General features: G+C 36.8%; 1 protein-coding gene across 1 annotated transcript; it reads left to right on the top strand.

Moving 5' to 3' along the window:
• Positions 1-250: 250 nt before the first annotated feature.
• On the top strand, positions 251-19261 carry Pask (PAS domain containing serine/threonine kinase). The gene is made up of 19 exons (XM_085946529.1): positions 251-2002; positions 2743-2909; positions 3055-3212; positions 3294-3470; positions 4531-4650; positions 7008-7194; positions 7419-7528; positions 7937-8162; positions 8360-9088; positions 9916-10104; positions 10188-10327; positions 12500-12620; positions 12709-12890; positions 14322-14662; positions 15421-15554; positions 15809-15946; positions 16121-16285; positions 16912-17087; positions 18653-19261. The coding sequence occupies exons 2-19, from the start codon at positions 2855-2857 to the stop codon at positions 18803-18805; spliced, it is 3501 nt and encodes a 1166-aa protein (XP_085802655.1). The 5' UTR covers positions 251-2002; positions 2743-2854; the 3' UTR covers positions 18806-19261.
• Positions 19262-20500: the final 1239 nt, after the last annotated feature.

Below are 20500 nucleotides of genomic sequence, written 5' to 3'. Positions count from 1 at the left end.
GAATGTTTGAAGTTTTGAACATGATAATTTGTTTTACGACGTTGTGTGATTTTATATAAAGCAATTAAAAATATTTTATTCGTTCGATATGGATTCCAGGTTTGTCGTTTGTGTTAAAGTAATCATATGTAAAGTTAAATTACGCTTAATACAACTTTCAGTTTTTTAGTAATCTTATTCAGACTGCGCGCGTTTGAAAAACCGAATTTATTGATTTTTTGGGTAGTTTATAAATACTACTCAATGTAAATAAATCGCTGTCTGTGTATACGAAGGTTGACATTTTATGTCGTGGAAAAGATCGGTAGATATAAATCCGGATAGATTATACGGTTTCGTACTGAGTTGACTTTAATTGTTACCATGCATATTCATTTTTTTCAGTTTTCGCTCGAATGATTCGAGTTTTCAACCTGATACTCGATGTACATTGAGGTGCATAGATGATTCATTTTCTCCGGAGCGTTTACACAAAATACCACCAACAGTGAGTAATGTTATTCGTCTTTATATCAACATTATCTTCCCTAATAAATTATAACGAAGAAGGGCGTAGGTAAATAAATTTGACATAAGTAACAACATTGACAGTTGAAATTGTATCCTGTCAAGTGACAGTTGACTCTATGTACCATAAAAATACAGATTGAACTAAAAATAAAGGCAGAACGCAACCACAATAGGAATCTATATTTTCGGAAACCAATCAACATTGGTTTTGTATGTAGTATGTAGGGAGTATTTATAACTAGATTGTAATAAGATAATAATTTAGCTGTACATACCAGCCGACCCAATCGTTGCCCCTGCAGTATGGGTATGAAGTGGAGAAGGTAAACAACCGCGCCATGTCAACAAATGAAATATATTAATTTGTTGTAATAATAATGTAATTAAGTAACTGGAGATTAGTGTCATATTAGTGTATTGAACATAAAAATTCAGTGTAGTTGTGCAATTGCAACATTCGCCAATTCCACAGACTCTATTGTGGAAATGTAGGTTGAATTTTAAAAAATCCTAGCTTTCGAGGTACTTTTGCATAACAAAATATGTTTAACACATTGACTGCTGACTAGATAATCACTTTTTAATTACCACATTTAAATAGCATGCTAATTATATCGAATGGCCACCTAATCGTTACGCGCGTCTATGTATGGTAAATGTGCCGCAGATGCCATTATGAGATTTTATAACTTTCTTTTTAGACCAAACCTAACCTAACCTGCCCCAACCCAATATTACCTAATACAGTGATCGGCAACCCAAATGCATTGGCGTGCCACAGAACAGGTAATTCAAAGTACTGGACACTCAGCGTGCCACTGAAATAAAAGTAATAGTAAATCTATTGACAATTTTATTTGACTATAATAATACACGCTACATAAAAACAACATCATACAAATTGCAATCTTAGTGACTCCCTTGAGGTTCAATTTGGAAGACAACACCTCAATATTTGGTACATAGTTTGAAGTTTTAATTGTATGCACATTTCCGAATTTTCTTCAGTTAAACGATAATCGCATGTTTTTTATAATAACTAAGATTTGATTCATTTAAAAATAAAATCGTTGAGATATTATCAATTTAAATATTACCACAACAATCTCTCCTTTGCATAATTGATGGCATCGTTATGCAGTAAACATTGAAAACATGACTGTTTCGTTCGACAAAGAGTTAAAAACATACTATGCTGTGTGTGAGGATGAAGAAATCTAAACCACTGAGCAAGTCTGTGAGACATGCACTCTGTATGCCCTCCCTGGGGGATCGTCTGCCGTCTACCGAGCCGATGAAAATTCCCTGGCACACAGATTCAGAGTACCTGTGTCTCCAATGGGAACTATTTCTGACATTGTGATTTTGTGAATATTCATTTATTATTGTTTTTGCAGTGCCATTCACATCAAGGCAGAGGTCTTTTAGGAGGTATAAGAAGAAATATACTAGCATCCCCGTCAAAGTACCTGTCACCACATAGACTGAAAAAGTGAGTCATTAAGAGAAACCTTGAGTTTAACACAAAAAATCGCAGGGCTTCGAGTCACCATTTTTCATCACAAATACAAAATATGATTCTTTCAATATCTCTGAATATTAAGTAAATATTTTTTTATATTGGTTTATCGGTGGTTTTTTGTTAGCCATGGCAAACAAAACATTAAAAGTTGGCATTCAAAAATAAAAAAATTATCTGTTTTTTATACTAGGTAGGTACCTATATGATAATAACATTGTACTATTTTGTTTATTATTGACTTTGAAGTTGATCATAATATTATTTCGGAAATATTCTTTAACCGGAGACTTTGCATATCCTCCCATGGACTTCAATCCACATCAAATTTCTTTATGCGTTTTATAGTAAGTGTAGTAAGTAGTAAATTTACAAACTCAAAATGCATTCCAATTAATATCTTTCCCAGCATGAAAATAATGAGAAAAACAGCAATAACTTTAAATTTGGCATATGAACAATGATATTTAAGGAATCATATTATATGTATCGTGCATTTGATGACTGTATTGTGAACCATTTGGCAACTAGTACATAATATATAGCCTTAACTCATTCCATGTATGTCATGTTATGATCAATTCGAAGTTTGCTTGAAGAATTTTTCAATTACTTAATATGGATAAGACTCTCTAACATCTTGCAATATAGATCCAGTTTTTATAATCCCACATTCCATGTTGATCAGCTGAACAAAGAATGTCTGTTTGCAGGCTGAGAAAACGTCCTCTATATGAATCGCAGGATCGAGAAAGAATACATGACTACTCATTTGAAAACAATCAAAGCTTTCCCAGAATAAGAACGGGCTTCAAGGCGAGAAAAATGGATTCCGAATATGCCATTCCCAAACCGAAACAGACCATGGAATATGTCAGAGGTAATTTTTCTTTCACATAGATCCGAAATTACCCATTGCAACAATATTTAATATTACATTGTCGATTACGTTGACCTTCAACTGACGATTTACGCTTGTGTATTATTTTGATTGTCGTTGTAATAATATAATGCGTACGGAACAGTGGACGGCCCCAACGGAGTGCGCTTCAATTCGTCTCTGGCGTCCCTGAGCGAGTCGCCACTGCCCGGCGGATCGGGGACCAACTTTCCGGTGGATCGATCCGCCCAGGGAATCAATCCCAACAAGGCGGTCTTCACTATCGATTCAAAAACTTCACAGGTACACGATCTACCTATTAATATAGTTTATTATCTGTCGCTGCATCATGTCGGTTATACGTTATAATATTGCATGTTTTAGATACTGATAGTGAACAACAGGGCGTGCTCCCTGCTGGGGTATTCCTCGAGCGAGTTGTGCGCTCTGCGCCTGGAACAGCTGCTGAGGGCGCGACCGCCAGGCGGAGTGCCGGCCGCCGCCCTGCAAGAAGGCACCATCAACACCGATGACGGAACTCTTGTTCTCATGAGCGGAAAGGTGAATATTTTATAAGACTGCATGTATTTCACTAACGCCAATAATATTTCCTTATCCTTCTAAAGATAGTATATTGAATACAGCAACTGAACAATGTTGGAAAAATGAATTGTCTGGAGCTGACATAATATGAATATTTGTTTTAAAATGCCTGCAATGGTTTGCAGTACTACATACGATTCTTGATTTATGTTGTGATATTTTCAAAAAGTCTAGCTGCCCGAAACTACTCCCTATGGGAACAAATGTGGTGTGGTGTGAGATTTACTACCTATTTGGTCTTAAAAATAAAATTGGTATAGTGAAATTTTTTAATTATGATTTGGATGATAATTTATAAATGATTTATTATGTTTTACCTTGCCCACTCTACGCTAAATTTTGATAGATGAGCAATTCATAATTTATTCATCATAAAGTCGACAAAGAAAATACATTTTAAAAGTTTGGAGGGTGAAAAGTTGTTCTGCTGATCCAACAATACCATCACATGCCTGCAGGTAGGCCGAATAGGTTTTATATTCATAGCAATCAATAAACAAAGATACTAATTATAAAAATGACATAAAAGTACATTGTATCCGAGTAACATTACATGGATGGGTTTTTTTAAAGCTTGCTTAAAATGAGTAGGTATCAGATTTTCGGAGTAATGAATTTTAAAATTGTTGAAATAACGGAAACAGAAGTGGTTACACATAAATATCGGAAAATATCCCTAACACGTATTATGATAACCCACCAGTTTTGACGCTAACCGAACATATGGTCATCTACCAGTGTAACAAACTTGTTTACAAGAAATGATTGTCAGCCATTCGCTTAACGTATTGAGTCTTGGCCCTAGATCAAACATCCATTTGAAAACAAAATATGGACATTGCTAGATGCAAGTTTCATACATGTCATGTGAGTCACAGATTGAGAGGCAGACACTTTGTCACATGTTTAGTCTGGATAGTCATTCTTGGTGGTTTTTTATCCTAAAAGTTTATGGTTTAACTTTATCAATATATACCATCCATTTGATTGTGGTGAATATTCTGTTGAAACATTTTAGGTGGTGGAAATGATAACAGGAGGCGGTGGAATAACAGTGGTATCACTCTGGATCAGACAACTGGAACCCGACGGACCTTGCTTAGCCGTCGCTGAACCGGTTCACATCAAACAAGCCATTGTAGGTTGTTCCTTTAACCCTTTCTAAGCGTTACGAATCCCGACTTAGTACAACAGTGCGCGTTGTGATTTCAAGCATCAATAAATCGTAATAAATGTCAGTCAAACATACACAAATAGAGTAGTAAAAAATCGGAGTCAAGTTCAAAAATGATTATGACAGAACCTAATATTTTATGTGACTCTAAAAATAAACATTCGTCGCCTAAATCTGATAAGAAATTACGAACAAGACTTCTTCATTGAAAAAATGCCAGCTTACTCGAGCGGCGCCATGACACTTACGAAATGGTGCTGGACTAATGCGTCGATGACAGATTAACAAGTGTAAGAACAGTTCAGTATTCTTATAGTCTACCGGCTACCATTTCGACAAATATGCCATACACATAATGAATAATAATATGGTTTATGACTTTTATGAGCATTTTTGTTGAGTGTGTTGAAAAAATATCAGTCATAAATAACTCATTTTTATAGCATCCAGGACATCTCAAACTGTGTAACTTTTGTTTGAACTCGCATACACATTGCAGCACTGCAGGCCGAGTATAAATAAATCATCCTTGAGAACTACTGGCTATTTGAGAGTGATGTACTTACCACCAGTGCCTGGTTTGTACCCAGTGTTGCCAACCGTACTATAATTATAGTATTTGTACTATAATTTTGGTCCGCGTACTATGTACGATATAAAATAGATATAGTACGCCCAAAATACTATAATTTTGTCTTCGAAAATTTGGAAATCTGCGGCCCGCGCCGAAATATTTTTCCTAAAAAAAAACGAGCCGACTAGAAAAATGAAAAATCGGGAACCTGCGGCCCGCGACGAAATATTTTTCCTAAAAAAAACAAGCCGACCATGAAAAATTGGGAACCTGCGGCCCGCGGCGAAATATTTCTCCTAATAAAAACGAGCCGACTATGAAAAATTGGGAAAATTTTCATTTTCAACAGATGACAACGCGTACTATATTTTATCCCCAAATACTATAATTTTGGAGGCTCTGTACTATAATTCCACTTTCAAAATATGGCAACACTGTTTGTACCTACCATTGACCCCGAACTGAATGGAATCGAATGACACATAGTTTATATAACAAAATGGTTTATTTTTCGAATACCTATTACAATTCGTAAAATATTAAATTTCAAACACTTTTTGCACTTCTAAATGCTTTATAGTCACCACAATTTTATTTTCAAGTTCATTTGTTTTTTTTTTATTATATTACTTCAATAACCTGGTACTAGAATAGGTAATCTCTTATTTTATTATAATGACGTGATAGTAAGTAACTCGAGTTATTTTCGACTATAAATATAAGAAGAATTCTACATAAAAAAAATAGTAGTCATGAATCAAACCCTTTTGAATAGTATTACGAAAAAAATAATTCTCAAGTGTCTGTCTCACACCAGCAGACGATGATTTGCCGCGCAGTGTATAAAAATTCAGTAGCGCGGGACCTGGTGTTTGCGTAATACGACAATTTCCGCATTTATGCGGGAACGGGCGTCTGAGTGTTCGTGTCTTTTCTTTATAAATGGCTGATAACTAGGGTAAATAAATAATTTTTGTCTGTTTCACCTAATACTATAACCAGAAAATAGTATTTAAAAATGTTAATCAATGATAAACAAAGAGACATATTAAATCGCGGAATTCTAGGTATATTTAAATGACACCTGGTTCAAATTATTTTCCGAAACTATAAACTCGCGGATAATATACTGGCAGATAGGCGAATGAATGCAATCTCCAAAAGCATTCCTTTTGTAAAAATATTTTGTAAATTCACTTTGATCAATGTAACTTTCGAATATTCTATTTAACAGTTTACGCACCAAATAGTTTTTCAATCACTAAAAAACAATATAACTTATTATATCGCAAACTCGTATCGTTACAAACACGTCAGTCAAATGTCTTCGGCGCACATGCACTAAGAAGCGATAAGACACTATATACGCGGCAAATTTGAATTGGCCCGATGACTGATATATTTTTATTCAAGACACGCTCCCGAAAAATATTTATTTAAATTAGATAGAACAAAAGTTTAGGCTATCCATTGACAGATGTCAAGAGAAGGATGATTTTTGAATAAATTAAATCAATATTCGAATTATTCGCGCCTGGCGGAAAGCAGTACTAGGCAAACGAAAATCGAAATGACTTTAGTCAGCTGACGCGCGGATGACTCGCGCGTATAGGCTGACTAAAGTCAGTTGCCGCGTTAGAAAGGTTAATTATATTATGTGTTCGCAAATATTATATTTTCATCTTTCATTTCTATTATCGCATGAATCCTTGCAACAGTACGGTTACTATTCTTATTTTGGTTTCAGTTATATGTTGACGGAGAAAGCGGTGTGACGACGGGTTGCGACTCGGAGGAGGCCGCCTTGATTTTCCAGTGTGATCACACCGATCGACTGATCGGACTAAACATATCATCCCTCGTGCCCTCCATCCACATGCCTGCCAAAGACACTTCCGAGATATCAAAGCATATCGCTAAACAGAAAGCGACAGGTGGATATTGGGTCTATTCGTCTTTTTCTCATGGTACCCTATCCCTGCATAGATTGGCTTCAAAAGCCATCTCAATCCATTTGTAGTAAAATTACAGTTGATCTATTAAATGCAACCAACAATCTGCAGATATAACATACTGTATGAGTGCATATCTTTGACGTATTTAGCATTATCAGTTGGATTATTAGCCTCTCCGAATATAACATATTTTTTTGCTTCAGGGAGAACGTTTGATGGAAGCACTTTTCCTCTTTGCTTGTGGATCAGACATCACGAAGCGACGGAAGAGAAAGATCATCCATCCAAAAAATTATACGACATCACCGTTCGGGTAATGCATCAAAATAAATTATTAAAATCCATAAACGTTCATATCAAAATCTTGTAAACATTCTTTTGTCTTCTGTTTAGTATCAAATATTGTTTATAACAACTCTACCAAACCGGGAGACCGGGAATAATTTTCGATTCCATTGACGGCGTTAATTGAGTATTACCTACCTGATGATCATTTGAAAGCCATCAAATCATTTGATCTTGCTACCGTAATGATGCAACAATACGTTTTCACATTTGCGCTAAGCATAATTGCAGAATTATACTTATCTCGCTCAGCGGTCACCTGGTTACTGACTTTTTAAATTCAATCATAATTGAATGAATGTCTTTTGGAAAATCTGTTTAGCACGGTTGTATCAGTGTTGTAAACAAACGGTGATAATAGCGATGGATGTTGCAGGTGTATCACAATGTGAGCGGTCTGCTGGTGGTAGATGAAGCGGGAGCGATCTCAGCGTGCAACCACCACTTCACCACACTGACATTTGGCAAAGCCCGAGTGGAAGTGGTCGGCCGTCCCATCTCCTCCATCATCACGGACTTCTGCCACGAATCCAGACTTGTCCACCCGTCTGCCACGCGGAGCCCTAACATGAGTCTCTCGCCCGTTCACAACCATCAATCAGGTGATATTATTATTTAAGGGCATCACTCCACATCAGCATTGAGGACGGGGTGACGTCGTCTCGAATAGTAGACTCAGAGACATCCTTCTCCATTTTCAGCCGAGTCAAATATTTAACTCTGCCTTTTCAATAGTAATATCATTACTTTGCTTGGAAGAAACTTACCAGATCATCTAATAAGTATAATTTTTTTTTAGATTCGGACACAGATCCAGAAGAGGGCGAGAGTAGGAAGTCACCCGTGAGCCAGAGCGTCCAGAACTCCTTGGTGTCTCAGGTGACGAGAGACGCGACCAAGTCGTCCAGCTGCCTCAATGTGGACAAAACGCACACCCCCACTCCCACCCAGGACATGGTTTCTAGCATCAGCAACACGGAGCAGCGGCCGGACGCGGATGCGGATGTCATCTCACGCCTTTCCAATATGTCCACAGACGACGACTGCTACAACTCAAGCATCTCAAAGTCCCGTTCGGAGAACATTCTCGGCAGCGAAAACAGAGAGAACAACCTCAACCTGGCCAACAGGCACGCCGACGCCAAGTCCTCGGAAAAGTCCGACTCCCTCTACTTCACATCGAGAAAGTCGGCAGACTACAGCGCCAACGGAGGACACCGTGCGCGTGCCTCTAACGATTCCAATCTCAGATGGACTCCGGATGGCGGCAGGTGCTCCAAGACGGGGTCCATAAAGTCAGTCATTTCCCCGTTGGACAGAAGCAACATGTCCCTGGATCTGTGCGACTCCAATGAGACCAGCGCCGACTTCTTGACTCCCATCAACGAAATGCCGCTCTCGGGGGCGGGGGACAATTTTGCTGACGCCTCCGACTCCGTCTCGGAGAACCGTCTCGTCAAAGAGAGGTTTCGATCGGAGACTAGGAATTCGGATTCTCTCACCGACAGTCCCAATAAACCTAGCGACCGTGAGTTGCAAATATTTCATTGTACATTTTAAATTAATCATCCCTCATAGAGCTGCAGTCGAAGCGAGGCAGGACCCGCGATGTTGAAGAAAACCTTCACCGACAAGTGAAGCTGAACAAAAAAAGACTCCATGTGCCATAGTTAAGTTCATTTCACGTTGCGGAATCATTTGTAGCAAATCTCACTATTGTCACCTGCATCTGTCAAAAACTGCAAACATCTCAACACAATTTTCATCCCCATAAATTATTATTATTATCGTTATGCCCAATGCCTGAATATTCTGTCTGTGTAGTTTTTAATTGAAATGGCATATTATGCATATGCGGTGACCATTAAAATGCGACACATGCTAATCTGAAATAATCGAGTAAGAGATTCATCGTCAAACGGCTTCTCAATTTGGACTAAATCATAATTATTCACATTTATTAGGTATGCCCACAGTGCTGACAGATTCAGCCAAACAGTGCTGCTATGTTTCATTTTCAATCCGCCAACGTATGAAAATGATTTTGCTCCGGTCACCGCATCAAACGCACTAAAAATAATCAAGAAATACCATCAAGTTATTAGTAGTAAAGTAAGCCTCTCGCTTATTATAGTAAAATTGTTTAATACTCTGGGCTGGATGGTTTCCTGTTAATTTTTTTTTGCTCAATGTTCAATCTCGGTTTTATATGCTTGTAGTATTTTGTCAAACCATTGGATATAAATGTGTGTCGATGATGACAAATACATCTTAACATTTAATTATTACTTTCAATTGAAAACTACCCCATATAATAAATAGAGTTTATGTTCAAATGTGGGATTTTTTTTCAAGGCGAATGGGCGTGTGTGACCCCGCAAGCACTCCGAAGTCAGATAATGACGTCCACTCCCTCAGTGCTACGGCAGGCGGCCCCCCGCCTTCCCGCCGCGCCGTCGCACCCCTTGCACCCCCTCCATCATCAGGCGCACAAGGACGCCACTTACAAAGGAATCGTCATTCACAGAGACGGCACAGAACTCAGTGAGTTACGTCCCTCAATTTTATTATGTTAATTTTCGATTCACAAATAGTCAGTTTTCTAATTATTGTGCTTGTTTTTGAAGGTGTAATTTACACTGTGTCGGCCGTCAGTCTTCGCGGCGGCGGAAGCGTTCTATGCGTGTGGGTGGGAGTGTCCAGTCCGGAGACGTCTGTCCTGCACGCCTCTTCCATCAATTCTACTGCCGAAAATTCAATATCAATTGTAAGTATTCTGCGATGGTTCCGCATATCCATAAGATCAATAAATAAATTAGGTACCAAAACAAAAATCATTTTATTTAAAGCAGTGGAAATGAACTAATATTCTTATAATAATATATTAGGTATGACATATTCCAGAAAACATATTACTATACCTAAATATTCTTTCAATTGACTTATAAGTCCGGTTTAGATCTTGGCAGCCTCACGAAGAGGTTTCGTAACATTTTTTTTATGAAAAATGAATTTTAACCACTCGCTCAACCTATCAGGTCCATGCTCTAAATTCAATCACACATTGAAAAACAACATGTGAATCTTTCCAGACCTGGGACTCCAACCCGAGACCCTTGACTTACCATATTTTACCACTCAGCTATCGCAGGCGCCATACCTAAATATTATCCATTCTTTATTATGATTATTGCGTAGAATGTAGATAGGTGTAATTTAATATGCACAAAATTAATCAGTGCTGACAAACAAAACTGCTCTGAAACATCGCATGATGCATTTAGCAACTCATTACGTTACAAGCATCCACCAAAATGTCGTGTATGAAACTTAACATGTATCCCTACATACCAAAAATTGTACTACCGAGCCGCTAGCATGGGTGAAACAATTTATATCCGTTCTATAATTTGCTTACTTCAGCTGGCATCAATTATTATCATTTAAACGATTAGACATAATATAATACTTTATTTATACAAAATTAAAACAGTTTGGTGATCAAAAAATCAAAATTATGTCCAGTTATATAGTAAATACCTATATACTTAATATTATTTCATAAAATATTATAGCGCATGCGCCTTCGAATACTTTCTCTTTCACTCATCAGACGTAGCATACCGCACCGTTCGCGCGCTCCGCTACAGTGCGCTATCAAATAGACGGCAGAGAACTGGTCGCCTATTTGACTATATAAGGCGACGTTTGGCCTTCAGTTATCAATTAGAATTGAGTCGAGCTTGGCTTCTTCCAGAGACCTAATTCACCTCGTTCACTACAGTAATCTTGCTTGTACTCCGAAAACGGATAAACGGTTAGCCGTATGCCCTATCAGAGTCAAGTGAACTATTCGACTGAGCTAGTTACATGGTCTGACTACAACGTAGTTCCAGTATAAATTACCTCGAACTTACTATACTCGCGCATATCAAATTATTGTATTTTTACCATATAAAATCAAATATACCGTATACTCTTCGAGACACCCACGACTTATCATTTATAAATAGAGGTAGGAAGAGGACGCCATCCCTTATAATATCTAATTTACACAACCCCACATTCCTGAGTATGCAATAATATAAATTGCAAGTGAAAGTAAGAAATATTTGTAATAGGTAATTCTCGTATTAAGTTGGCTACAGACGTAACTGCGTACTTGAGCGATATACGGTACAGGTTATTCTTGGGGGGGGATACATTTCGTGATAAGCCAAAATTCACAATCACAAAAACAGAACAATTTAAAATATGAAACACGTCTTTATTAATAAACTAAACAAAATAAATGTTATACATAAAATAAAGCTAATATGTTTGCAATAAACTGAAAAATTACATTGATTTATTGTGTTCCGCATTGTAACAAAATAATCTACATATTTTACCCTACTTTTCCTGTCTGCAAATATTATTATGTAAAAATTGTCCTAGCCCATGCCACATGTCAAAATAAGTGCAGGACAAAAAAATTATATTAAAAATCGATTGCGACATAAAGAATTCGCACTTGCCGGGGTCGTGATGTACTTGTACACATAAACAAGTGTATGATAATATTGCGCAACTCTTGCGATTACCATCGACATGAGAATTTTTTTTTTTACTGTATAGTTACTTATACAAGTAAAACTGCATGTGTAATGCGCAAGTCTGAACCGGTTACGTATTTTTCAGTTTTCGTTGACTTGAACTTTGACCTTTAACGTTGGTCTTAAACTGACATCGTTCATGTATACTTATGTTATGTGGAGGTTATTATTATGGCCATCATATATTATATCCTTGTAAAAAAATTGCATATTCCGCATAAGTATGCAGTTATGTCTGTAGCTGACTCTACTAGCTGTTTTGACAAATATAACTGCTTATTTTGAAGAGCATTCAGCATATTCTGTAAAGTCACCGACTGCATTACCGTTTTATCTGATTGCAGGTACATAAACAAGGAAGTCATAATGTGAGCAGACCGCTTTCAATATCATTAGTCAGCCAATGTGGAGAGGAGCAAACGTCCGGGGACTACAACAAGAATTACGTTACCCTCAAACAAATAGGTACCTAACGAAGAAAACTTTCTTATCCGTTTTGTTCAATCTCACCCATCTCGCTATACTATCATAATCACTGTCCGTTTCTGTTCAGGAAAAGGCGCCTATGGATGCGTGAAGATGGCATATCGCCGCTCGGACAGGCTGTTGGTCATAGCAAAGTTTATTTTTAAAGAGAAAGTCAACCAACAGTTTTGGGTGGACGGCAATGAGAAGAATGGAAAGAAAGTTCCTCTTGAAGTCAGCCTATTGCAGACTTTGAAACATCCTAATATTGTAAGTAGCTTATTTTTAACAAACTATATGTCATACTTCCTCGCGACAGGATTGTCATCACAATCACTGAACCGTACGGTACCGCTAAATTTTTGATCGGCCTTCTCCAATTTTCCCTATCCTCAGCAAGACTTGTGGACACTATCGGTTTTTGAATGAACTCATTGGACTGGGAGCTACCAGACTGCACCGCTCGGCAGCAGCGCGGAATATTCCAATATATTACTTACCTGAAAAAGAAATTCGTCAGACTCAGATGTAAAAAATATTTTAACCAAAATAAACTGAAGATTGAACATTAAAGAAAACATTTTCTGGACCCAGAACAGAACCCACATGTGTGAAAGGATTAATGTTCAAGTTGCACATTTGTAGTAGATATATGTATATGTTACACCGAATGTGCGAAATTAACTATTACATGAAATGGGCAAAATTTTGGCTATTTCATGTAATAGTCAAGCCTGTTGCCTTATTCATGAATTAGGTAAATTTTCTGCTGAGTACATGAATTCGCCAGGGTATGGAATTCTTGAACTGTCAACATGACAGAAGAAAAAGTAAATTTAATACGGATGGTTTTATTAGTTATAATTGGACATAATATAATATTATTATTATTAGGTTAGGTTAGGTTTTGTAATTCTGAATAAAATTATTCAACTGAATGTCCATTTTGTGGTTAGCTATCAAGTGTCAACAAACTATCACAAACATTCAATCGACCATTGCACGTTTGAAACCCAAGCACGAATCAAATCGCGAAAATACTTTTCAATAAAATTCTTCTGTTATCATATAGTTCTAGATTTTTTTGCGCATAGTAAATGGATATGAGCGTCATTGTATGATTGGTATATTTTCATATTATAATCAATGACATTTGACACATTTGTTTAGTTTGATTAGTTGCAAAAAACACCACCACGGAGCGCGATCATCTATTTTGACCATAGATAATATATGTACATTTTGACCAATGCATGAGCATTTGATACATTTAGTTTAGTTGCAAAAAATACCACCGTAGCGCTACTATCTAATTTGTCCAATACATGAACTAGGCAGAAAAATTACTGCCGAATTCACGCACTCTTCAGATATTTTGTCTAATTCATGAATAAGGTTACGGGCTTGCATTTTTCATGATTTAGGCAAAATTTTGCCCATTTCATGTAATATTCAATTTCGCACATTCGGCGTAACATATATATATTATGTAATATCGTAATTATTTCAAAAGTGTTATAGCTGGTTTTGAAATTTAGTGACACATATCAGTCTTCACTTGACCATCGCCCGCATCTGTTAATTACCACACTTTTCAACAGAATTTAAAATACGTACACACAATTCTTTAAATTCTTTAACGTACAGATATTGCAGGATAAATTGTGAAACTTGCTTTTCTCTAAATGATAATTTTTTCAGGTTACAGTTCTGGATGTATATGAAAATGAAAAATATTTCCAAATGATAATGGAAAAGCACGGTTCAGGAATGGATCTGTTTGAATTCATCGAGCGCTGGCCAAAGCTAGATGAACCGTTGACTTGTTACATATTTAGACAGATTGGCCAGGCTGTAGAGTATTTACACTCCTTGTCCATCCTCCACCGGGACATAAAAGATGAAAATGTCATCATCGACAACAAGTTCCACGTGAAACTGATCGATTTTGGATCGGCCACCTTTAGACACGACAACGTCCTGTTCTCCACTTTTTACGGTACGACAGAGTACTGCAGTCCAGAGGTTTTGAAAGGAAATAAGTAAGTATCAATACACTTACGTAGATAGATTTCCATTGCATTATAAAAATAATTATTCTATTAATTCTCATAATATAGCTGTCATAATTCTGTTGCAATACGATTACATTATATTATAATATATATATTTGTCTTGATTCATCTGTCTGTCTGTAATACATAAGCATTCTCTCTCTGATTCATGTATATTTGCATGCGTCTTTATTACGCGATCGCATAAATAGAACACCCACTTCATTGCTTGGTCGCATATATGCATTTCACTCACATGTTTCTTAACCCACTCACGTTAAATACACTGACTATCAAAACCTGCCAATCTATATTGGTATTAAAATCGACGCTTTCTTTAGCTATGAATATTGTTACCATTACTTATGACAATATTGTTGTTGGCTAAATACTATTATTTAACGAGCGCATCAACAAGAACATGGTAATATTTTCTAGTCTTCAGCCAAAAATTGCAGTTTGACCAGTCGAATCTGAATATACCTAGTTTGTGAAAACTGATTATTTTTTTATTTTGGTATATTGAAAATAAATTATAATTAACTTACCAATAATTTGTATGCAAAAAGAGTTTTTCTTGAAAAAAATGGATTCAGGATAGATTTGGATAAATGTCAGCATGTGACCTATTTTTAAATTAATTGATTAGATGGAATAATTAGGTACCTACTAACGAGACATATGAGATATCTTGTCTCCGGTAGTGATCCGGTTAAATGGTCACTTATTTTTTAATTTTCTTTCAGATATGCCGGACCAGAACTTGAAATGTGGTCGATGGGGATCACCCTTTATATTTTAATATTTTTTGAAAACCCCTTCATGGACATCGAAGATACCATGCGAGCGCGCGTCGAGTTGCCTCAGAATATTTCAAACGGCAAGTTCATCACATTTTATAAATACAGTAGAACCTCGATTATCCGGACTAATTGGGGTTGAAAATAGTCCGGATAGTGAGGAATCCGGATATAATAATGAAAAATACTTATTTAAATCGCGAAAATAAACATTTCAGAAAAATAACTTCTGCTTGTTTTAAATAATCCGGATAATTGAGGTTCCACTGTATCCAGTTTGTTTTTGCAGAAGCCCCTATCATTCACAATGCTTTTACAATAACTACAATTGCAGATTTGGAAAACCTATTGAGATCGATGCTCTGCAAGGACCCCGAGGAGAGATGCACCATCTCGCAGCTGATGGCGCATCCCTGGTTGAATCAGAACGTGCAAATATCTAAATACAACTTCTGCGATGTCATCGAATGCGGTGAGTGGGCTTTGCTTACAAATTGATGTATAATATTTTACTATTAACTACGAAATTACGAAATAGAATAACTATGAAATTTAAATGTGGTCACGATCCTCAGCCATGAGTGCACAACCAAGAAGAGAGAATATTACTATAATTTGACTAATCCCGGCGGTGAAATGTATTCAGAGGGGCAAGAGGCGGCCCCCGAGGTGTACTATTCAGGGTGGGGCTGTTCGGGATCCCCCCTGTCGGCGGAAGAGGACGCGCCATCCTTGACATCTCGATCAGCCACCACCAGCCACACCGACCCCCCCGCACAGGCTTTGCTTCTCGCACTGGACACCAAAACAGGTCAGCTGTGAACACTTTCAATATTTAATTTATGCTATAATCCAGGGGTAGTCAACCTGGTCCCTACCGCCCACTAGTGGGCGTCCCAGCTTTCATGGTGGACAGTAGGGATTTTAAAACATTTTCATTATGTTTTCATAAAACTCCCCGTGACAATTTAATTTTCAGAAAATATACTATTTGTATCACCCTCGCATAAGTTTAGTTCACGTTATGCCTGTCTTATATTCAAATATGTGGAAAATGATATTCAGTTTATTGATATTGATTGAACTTAGCGAAAGTCTGACATAAAGTATTTGGTAAGTAATTATTATTATATGCTTTAACTTGCTGTAACTCTGTTTTATAAATTTTATAAAGTAAAGTTACTTCCCTACTTTATAAATCACAATTACTGTGGAACCGGTGGGCGGCTAGACAATTGTACTACTAACAAAGGTACAGAAGTGGGCGGTAGGTATAAAAAGGTTGACTTCCCCTGCATAATCCGTACTCTACGCATACGCCAGCGGTAATACAATATATTGTATAGATATAGTACTCATTGATCACAAATATAGAAGCCGTTGCAGTATATTTTAGTTTTAGCAGTATAAAAATTAACTTGAATCGATTGATTGAAGGATTATCGCTCCCGCACGATGGGCCGGGCAGAGAGGGCGAGAGGCAAAGGCATCGGGAATCTTCAAAAGAGCTGTCGGCGGAGAGCAAGAAGCGAAGATCGCACGGACAGGGGACCGCGCTCTCGGCTGACAGGGAAGCCCAATCTGATAACTACAGTCTCAGATCCTCTGCTGAAGTGAGCCGTACTTTCATTCTCTCATCTCAAATGTTTTGTTCTTATCCGTTTAGCTACATAAAAATACATAATATGAACCTTTTTTTAAATATTTCTACAAGAATCTACATCTCAGTAGAAGCTCAGTTGAACAATTTCATTACGACATTAATTTAATTACGACCGAGATACGTTCCTACACTTTGGTCATAAGTAGAGTTTCACACAAAATATTAAGATTTGATTTTTATTTTTTATCGGTAAAGCAGGATAAAGCAGTCTTTATTTACATACCATGATAAACTTTAATATATGCACGGTATAACCCCATTATTTTGAAAGTTGGTGTAATTCGTTATCATGTTATTATTATGTTTACATCGTAATAGGTTAATAGTCATGTAACATATTTTTGTGTAATCTTAACGCATACATAGTAATAATGGGTTTCGGTGAACCAAGTTTTTCTCAAACATTCGCAATATATCGTAGGCATTGAAAGGCCTACGCTATCAAGTGTTTAATTAAATAGCAATACGTTTTTAAGTCTGACTTTCTCTGTGACATGAAGATATTCCATAATCTTGAAGATTGAGTTAACAACCACTTTCATTAGACATTAGATTAGATTAGATTTCACAATCAATTTCAATTCACAGAATTGCTTAAATTCAGGAGTAAAAATTTTTGGTCAAAAGAGGTTAAAATAACATTGTTTTACTAAACTATTCTTTTGCTCAACAAAAAAGTTTTCACTTTCAACCGAAAACAATGTATAGGTACTAGTATAACTATATAATAGTATAAGGGCTTGCGCAGACAGAGACCGGTCGGAGTTCTGCGTTCAACCGACCGTTGACCGCTAGCGTTCAGGGACAGCAGACAGGTAGCGGTCAACAATAAGCGTTCCATTTGTTTACAAACGTTGTAGTGACACAGGCGCTGCATAATGCGAGACTGCTATATTCCGACTGCGAGTGGAAGTGAGAAAGCACCGCTGTTGCGTACTCACTCCCCCGTGTGGTTTCGCTCTATGTTGTGTGACTGCTCAAATTCCTATGACGGGACTGGACGGGAGGTACGGCGTTCTTTGTAATTCCGGGAATAGAACGCTAGCGTTCCAATTGACCGGCGCGGTCTGACCGCCGGCTGTGTACCCATACAGTATGAAGTCCATACAGTACAAAGAACGCAGAACTCCGAACGCGGAACGCAGAACTCCGAGCGCTCTCTGTCTGCGCAAGCCCTAATAGTTGGGTGACAAAAATGGCAATACTGGTATTTGCATGATACTGGTTATTTTAGTGTTTAGTCGTCAGTTGTCATATGAGGACATATGAAAACAATAACAATCGGGAGCGTCAACCGTTCGTCCGATAACAATTTATTTGACTTCTTTGTTTTGGCCGAAAGTAGAAAATGTCTCAAGTCGAGGAATAACCGTAGACAAATAATGATAATAAAACAATTTTAATTATCGATAAACAATGTACATATTATTGGTATGGACCGTTAAATTGAAATAACCGACCGCCTGACAGTATTGAAAGATATCAATCTTATATTATATTGAATGTATTTGACAGATTTTGGACATATCAAAACCCAAGTCTGACACGGCGATGAACGATGTAAGTTCGGATGCGACGGGCCGCTCTGCCTGCGAGTTCGAGTGCGACCTCGACGACCAGTACGCCTGCGACAGCTGGGACGAGTGCGATCAGGAGAGCCTCTCTTAATTGCACCTTCACCTCTTCACCTCGCCTACTCTGTGATATATTTCTTTCTCATTTTCCCCGCTGAATGCATTCTAGGTTAAGTATTTTCAAACCTTCCTTCTATTGTTTGTCCACTATTCACACAAATCGAATGGCATATATTTTTGCATTAAAATAACGTCTCAGAAGTGTCGCCGGTCACAGATTGAATGAAGAAATTATCATAACTTTACTATCGCATTGATTCAGTCGTTTTGACACTGTAGGCCTAGATAATCTTGCGGAGACTACTCAAAATAAATATGGACGCAATATCGATCTTGGCAAAAAAGTCCTGCGGCCTATTAAGATAATTGAATCAGAAACTGTCTGAAGAAATTTTATTACAAGACAAGACTGCGTGAGTTTATACCCGCCGACCTTTCTACCCCTGATAAAGAGAGATCAGCGGATAAATAGAGCTTTATCCATGCCTATTTATCGATGGATAATTATCATATTTTTAATTCTCACGTATGTAGAAAAAATATTATAATTAAAAATCACGTGCAGTGCTAATTTTTAGTTTATAAGATTTTGACTAAACATGCTATGTACACCTGCAGCCGTATGTTAGGGATATAATATACTGTGTAAGTATACTATGTGCTCACTTTCACACATGCCTGTCAGGTTATGCATAATATTTAGTTACGTGCAATAATAAACGTGTTGCAGCTGAACATGAATGTTCGGTATGGTTTTTGGTTTTCACTTTCGAGTTTTTGTTAATTCTACAAATTGTACAAAGTGTAGAATAAACAAAAATAATGTTTCAAAACCATTATAGGTGATGTATAGACATTGATTTTAAATTGTAATTGATAAGAGTTTTGTACTATTGGGCTTCCCCTACCATGCTCTTCAGGCTATATGTATCTACCTATGATATCTATACAACTATATATTATGTATATGTACTGACAATAGTTAAAATGTGCAACGGTTTGTTAATATACTAAACTGATAATTGATTGTAAAAATTGTATTATTTATAAATAAAGTAAACGCCTGGGAATTGCATTGGAATGCCTGAATTTTTGAGAATCAGGTAGGCGCTTCCTAATTTATAGGAATAAGACATTCAATGCATCATTCGTTATGCGACAGGTAGTACAAAACTCGCATCCATTAGAATTCATTATACAAACATATTATATACCTGCTAAAATACAGATTAATCACTTTTCTATACCAGTATAATATTATATTATTTAAGTCTCTTGATATTATGTATATTCTATGGAAACTTTTCTATGGTATATTTAATATTTTTATATTAAGTGTTATGTTATAATAGAAAATTCAAATTATTTTATAACAATGTGATCAAATCATTATTATTGAGAATGTAACATTAAATTTGATCGTGCAAAATAGTTAATGAATAAACGATTTTCAATTACTTATCTATAATAAACACTGTGATCTGTCGATCTGTGTAACCGAAATAAGCCAAATATTAATTTTATTCTACTTATAATTCTAAAATGTAATTTGTGTTATCTCTTTTGACTGCCATCTTTTAATTTTATCCGATGAGACAATGACAATGTGAAGATTCGTTGCCGAGACATCATTATTGATAAATATTGAATCCATCCATCAAAAACATCGCTGGAACGACAGAGACTACTGTCGTTTCCATTATCGTCTGAAATAATAAACTGATTACGT

The sequence above is a fragment of the Rhyacophila brunnea genome, unplaced genomic scaffold (genome assembly GCF_057557595.1).
Source record: "Rhyacophila brunnea isolate RB1 unplaced genomic scaffold, BYU_Rbru_1.0 scaffold_2, whole genome shotgun sequence".
Classification (NCBI taxonomy): Eukaryota; Metazoa; Arthropoda; class Insecta; order Trichoptera; family Rhyacophilidae; genus Rhyacophila; species Rhyacophila brunnea.
The sequence above is the reverse complement of the archived record's forward strand: the minus strand, read 5'-3'. Positions and strand labels throughout refer to the sequence as shown.

Excerpts from the sequence above, each read along its gene's own strand:
- Pask (XM_085946529.1), top strand. The coding sequence starts at position 2,855 with ATGGATTCCGAATATGCCATTCCCAAACCGAAACAGACCATGGAATAT. Across the intron at positions 8,163-8,359 it reads CGTTCACAACCATCAATCAG|ATTCGGACACAGATCCAGAA; the intron begins GTGATATTATTA and ends ATTTTTTTTTAG. Across the intron at positions 16,286-16,911 it reads CGCACTGGACACCAAAACAG|GATTATCGCTCCCGCACGAT; the intron begins GTCAGCTGTGAA and ends GATTGATTGAAG.